This window comes from Haliotis rufescens, unplaced genomic scaffold (assembly GCF_023055435.1).
Source record: "Haliotis rufescens isolate VD_foot unplaced genomic scaffold, xgHalRufe1.0.p SCAF_44, whole genome shotgun sequence".
Classification (NCBI taxonomy): domain Eukaryota; kingdom Metazoa; phylum Mollusca; class Gastropoda; order Lepetellida; family Haliotidae; genus Haliotis; species Haliotis rufescens.
Window position 1 is genome coordinate 1546899 of NW_025964157.1, and position 5563 is coordinate 1552461.

Below are 5563 nucleotides of genomic sequence, written 5' to 3' on the forward strand. Positions count from 1 at the left end.
TAAGGTTTATTTATTTCTCGTTCACGTGGTATCAATAATTGCTATCGTCTTTGCTGTCTACAAATACACGTAGAAACCATAACAAATAAATAGTAAGTATATTACCAAACTATATTTATGATTATATCTTCGTTTGAATATTTTCTCAAATGGGTATATACTATTAGTATAACAACTATTTCCGTTAGTTAAAAGACTGAAAGAAATCCATATTCTTGAAACGTTAATAAAATATAGTCTGGTATACTATATTTTTTTTCGTCATATAAAAAATAATTAGTTACATTCAAATCCTGACAAAATTGATGTATGAATCGTCTGTTTAATAGTTGTTATAGTTGCAACGCAAATAGTTGGAAAGAAGGTATTATTTCACGCATGCCATTGATCGTTGCTGTGCAACCAGTTGACAACGAACTATTTATAGATCTCCAAGCTCGAGGCTTCAGTCTGAAGTAAAACATTTTGACAGGAAACTCACAAAATGGAAGCCAACGAGGTAAACTATCATTTAAATTTGTTTATTCACACGAAAAGAATTATAAAAGAGATTTTTTACATATTATTCACATAGTCAACAGATAATGCTCTTTTATTTGACATCATGATCAATAGAGATCTTCAAACGAGTTAGGCACATAAAAATGATAATATCATCATGAAAATTGAAATGTTTACAATATTGTCTAATGTTGCAGATTGAGAATGTAGCATTTAGTTGAAGTATTATTCCTCATGTTGTTCACAGCCAACTTACAAACAGGTTCTTCCTCAGATTGTTGACACCATGCCATTTAACCAGGGAAACAAAACAAACAGTTCACTTCATCAGGCCACTGACTTGATCCAAGTTTTCTCTGGTTAGGATACAGAAATTGTGGCCTTGTTCAAAAGAAATAGTGATTCATGTAATCAGAAATGACAGTTATGTTTTGTTTTTTTATGACATGGATTCTGTAGAAACTGGCTGACGGATGTTGATTTTGTTTGTTTGTTGTTTAACGCCGTACTCAGGAATATTCCAGCTATATGACTGCGGACTGTAAAATAATCGAGTCTGGACCAGACAATCCAGTGAGTGACATCATGAGCATCAATCCACGCAATTGGGATCGATGACATGTATCAACCAAGTCAGCAAGCCTGACCACCCGATCCTGTTAGTCCCCTTTTACGACAAGCATATATAATCGCCTTTTACGGCAAGTATGGGTTGCTGAAGACCTATTCTACCCCGGAATCTTCACCAGTCGATGGCATTCCCAAAGACATAAACAAAAGTATAAACGTTACAACATTTGGGGTTAGAAGGCAAATTTCAAGATTCTTGTAATGGCCGCATCCACACTGGTGGCAGCGATGTTAACGAGATTGTAACGAAGGTGTCAGGCACTGGGAAGGAGCTTGGTTCAAATCCTGCTTTACCCTGATCATTTTTTAGCCATGCTGGTTTGTTTCACGAAACATTGAAGATCCCCTCAGGCTTTCCTCCATCATAAACCTAACATATGTGATGTTCTGTTCCTAAGCATCTTCCCGAGGCAAGAGTGTTAACTGACTTTAAAAGTCCAGTTTCCACCCTTGCCGAACTAGGCTGGAATTACTGGGCTCGATCGTAGTGCCACCAGTGGCTATTACCAGTTATGTCCCTTCTAAGCCTCTCCTATGGACCAATCAGATTCCACCTCTCTTATCACTTGCGTTTGCTTCACACAAAATGGTGGCGCCAGGTCAGTTAGATCTGATCGACAATCAAGATCTATATTCTGATAAAACGGGTCTTACATCGCAAAATGCATCAAATCACGTATATCTGCTGACGAGTTGGCGGTGAACATGCTTTGCAAATTCGCAATCGACCGAAATCTGTACGACAATGTACGAACCGGATTTCGATTTCGGCGCGCGATTTTGATTGGACTATGCATAGTCTTGTTAGTCCAGCCAAAATGTAACTCCATAATACTAGCCTAGTTTGGCAAGGGTGGAAACTGGACTTTTATACTCAGTTAACTCTCTTGCCTCGGGAAGATGGTTCAAAGCAGTGTTCAACCGAACTCATCTGTGTTGTGCTGGTCCTTATACTCTAGCAACAGGCACTATATGAAACTTATGTGAGAATCAGCATATTGTATATTGTGTGATGCTTGCAGACACAGACGCCCCAGGCTCCTGAGCTGGGACCGGGAGGAGTTCCGAAGGATGCCAAGACGTCTGAGTACTACCGGACAAAGGAGATGCCAGCCAGGTTCGACAACCCAAGTGAGTACATCACCTGACATTTTGGGGTCATTCAGTGCGCTGACCCAGATTCACGAAGTGATCTTAGCATTAACTTCCATGAGTTACTTTAGTCAGAGCGCTAAGATTGCTGTGTGGAATGGGCTCATGGGCATTATAGTTCTAGACTTGAGTATCGTCGGAGATCTCGTGATACCATGTACTGGTATCACAATACACCACAGCAAATAGTCAGAAATGAAATCACTGAAATGATACTCAAATACCTCTTGCTTCGTATGTAACTGCTCGACACCTGCTAAAAACATCTCTTCTGTTTGAGGAATTTTCCACCATGTTTATAACAGACAATATGTTACTTCCACCGTGACGAGTCATCTCCATCAGTTCCTGTTGACCTGTGAAGACCCGGGGTAGAATAGGTCTTCAACAATCCATGCTTGCCGTAACAGGCGACTATGCTTGTCGTTAACGGCTACTAGCGGGATCGGCCGTCAGACTCGCTGACTTGGTTGATGCATGTCATTGTGTTCCAATTGCGTAGATCGATGCTCACGATATCAATCAGTGGATTGTCTGGTTCAGACTCAATTATTTAAAGACTGCCGTCATATTGCTGGAATATTGCTGAGTGCAGCGTTAAACAAACAAACAAACAAAGTTCCTGGAGCCCGGTTCACAAAGCGATCATAGCGCTACGACTATCATAACTCCTATACTTTAACATAGACTTACGACCACCTTAGCGCTACGATCTCTTTGTGAAACGGGCCCCTGTTCTAGTTATAGCATATCATGATCTCACAAGCTGACAATCCAAGCATCGTCTGTACCTATTAAAGTATGGTTGCCATTATTGATTATCGATGAATTATTACAGCCCTATGTATACTCACCGCCAAAAGAAAAGCAAATATACATGTTGGTTGATATATATAGAATTACTCATATTCAAGAGATATTAGATTTGTTCACTCACAGACGAACATACTGGTATGTTGTGTGAACCGACACTCATGAACGCATCACATATGTGATGTCATAGACCCATGACTCGAGATGCATTGTTTGTCTCAGGCAGGATTAGCATGTAAACTTTGGAAATCACATGCAGCACATCATGATAAGAATAAAGATGCTGTGGTAAGACTTTGATTGTTAGTAGTGTTATCTCTTCTTAACGTACATGGGGGCACAGATGGTCCAGTCTTTTAAGGCGCCACGATTCACGTGCAGAGTTGCGTCCCTTGGGCACGCCAGAAATCTATGATTGTGGGTTCGAATCCCGGTTCACCCCGATTATGTTTCTAGGTTTGTCAGCACCATACCCGTGCTTGTGGGTTTCACCGAAGTGGTAAACGTCTTAGACCTGCATTACTTTGGGCTTTCCTCCCACATTAAGCTGACACGCCGCGATATAACTTTAATACTGTTAAAAGCGGCGTTAAACCCAACTCACTCACTCACTCTTAACGTACATACTTCTCCATATGTTAAAATGGTTCGTGTTTCTCTAGGCGGTGAGTATATTTCCATAGTAAACTGATCCTTCAATCACTACAATGTGAGTTTGTGCTGATCACGGAGAAGATGCAGTGACTAATGATGGTGATGCGTGTGTTGCAGACTGGTTTGAAGGCTACGTCGGGAAGCCCCAGCACCCCATGTACATGACCACGTCGTGTGAATATGGCCGCCGAGCCCCGACAGTTCACACCATGCCGACATGCTTTCATGCCAAGTCTCAGCAGTTCTCAGAGGTATGATGAAGAAGACTGCCAGCTGTGTTAAAATAAACTTATCAAATTTTGTGTTAAAACATCATTTAAATTGTTGGTTCTTGAGATTAGATGATTGTTTTCAGTAGGTATGATTTGGCTACATGCAGACAAAGCTACCTGCACCTGATCATAATATATGTTGATATGTAAGATATAATTTGCATAAAATCTAAATATTAACTCAAATATTTTTTATCTTATTCCTCAGACTGGATATTCTTGTGATGATTTGTCCATATTCTTGTAATGGTTTATCCATACTCTTGCAATGATTTATCCATATTCTTGTGATGATTTATCCATACTCTTGTGATGATTTATCCATATTCTTGTGATGATTTATCCATATTCTTGTAATGATTTATCCATATTCTTGTAATGATTTATCCATATTCTTGTAATGGTTTATCCATATTCTTGTGATGATTTATCCATATTCTTGTAATGATTTATCCATATTCTTGTAATGGTTTATCCATGAGTGTAGATATCACAGCATTGACTTATCATTGTACATTTCATCTGTTCATTTGGATCAATGATGAACTCTTGTCATTGTGTTGCAGAAACTGGGCGTGTGCGGAATGTACCGGAACCACTCCCTGAACACATCTCTAGACCAGAGCCGTGTCTAGCCGTCTCGTGTTGTACACTTTCACAGATCTCGGCCCTCCACACATTCACCACCAACTCTTTCTTTTAGTCAGTTTTTTTGTTACATTTTATTGTTAAAAGTTTCTTACATCTTTTTAAAGAAAATTGAAATGGAGAGACTATATGAAATTTGAGAAATTTTCAGTAGTCAGTTTTTGAAAGTGGTAATAAACTAGATCTTATCTTGATGACTATGTCAAATATTTAATGTTACCCAGAATATTTATATACAGGTACATTCCTGTCCTGTGGTTCATATCATATATACAGTATACTGTAGTGTTGTTTGAAGCCATCCTACCAGATATTGAGGTTTGGCATTTACCTCCGTCACTTGCATGCTGTGTGTGGAAATCATTGTGTATCATTTTAAATATCATTAAATCTTCCATGCTTTGTCTGAGTTGGTCTCATTGTAGGTCAAGTATTCTTCATGTGTTGACATGAATGAATGTTAGACCTATGATATTTTTTGTTTTGTTTGTTTGTTTGTTGTTTAACGTCACACTCAGCAATAATCCAGCTATATGACAGTCTGTAAATAATCAAGTCTGGACAGTAAACAGCATTCAAAAATACCATTGCCTGATGCCAGGGGCAAGTGAATTTTCAATTTGGGCAAGCACAATTTGTCACTTCTTGGTTTTTCGGTACCAAACAAAATTGGTCCTCATCATGCTTCAACAACAGAACCCAGCTTGTGCTTATCACTGATGTCACATCAGGTATGCATGAAGGTATTGGTGGAGTCCTACAAGGATCTGTCCTTGGACCTGTGCTGTTTACCTTATTCACAGGAGATCTCTGAGCTAAGCAGCCATCATTCTGTAGATTGCCCTTATATATTGATATAGTACTCAACATCCAAAACCTGAGGTCACACAAGT

The 5563-nt window shown here is 39.3% G+C and overlaps 1 protein-coding gene across 1 annotated transcript; it reads left to right on the forward strand.

Annotated features, from left to right (window-relative positions):
* The first annotated feature begins 384 nt into the window (after positions 1-384).
* LOC124136046 (UPF0691 protein C9orf116 homolog) lies at positions 385-5072 on the forward strand. Its single transcript, XM_046501810.2, has 4 exons — positions 385-499; positions 2154-2262; positions 3868-4001; positions 4589-5072. The coding sequence occupies exons 1-4, from the start codon at positions 485-487 to the stop codon at positions 4655-4657; spliced, it is 327 nt and encodes a 108-aa protein (XP_046357766.1). The 5' UTR covers positions 385-484; the 3' UTR covers positions 4658-5072.
* Positions 5073-5563: the final 491 nt, after the last annotated feature.

Bases quoted from the DNA above. Each gene is read 5' to 3' on its own strand.
- LOC124136046 (XM_046501810.2), top strand. The intron at 2,263-3,867 runs GTGAGTACATCA...CGTGTGTTGCAG, and splicing joins AGCCAGGTTCGACAACCCAA to ACTGGTTTGAAGGCTACGTC. The intron at 4,002-4,588 runs GTATGATGAAGA...ATTGTGTTGCAG, and splicing joins AGTCTCAGCAGTTCTCAGAG to AAACTGGGCGTGTGCGGAAT.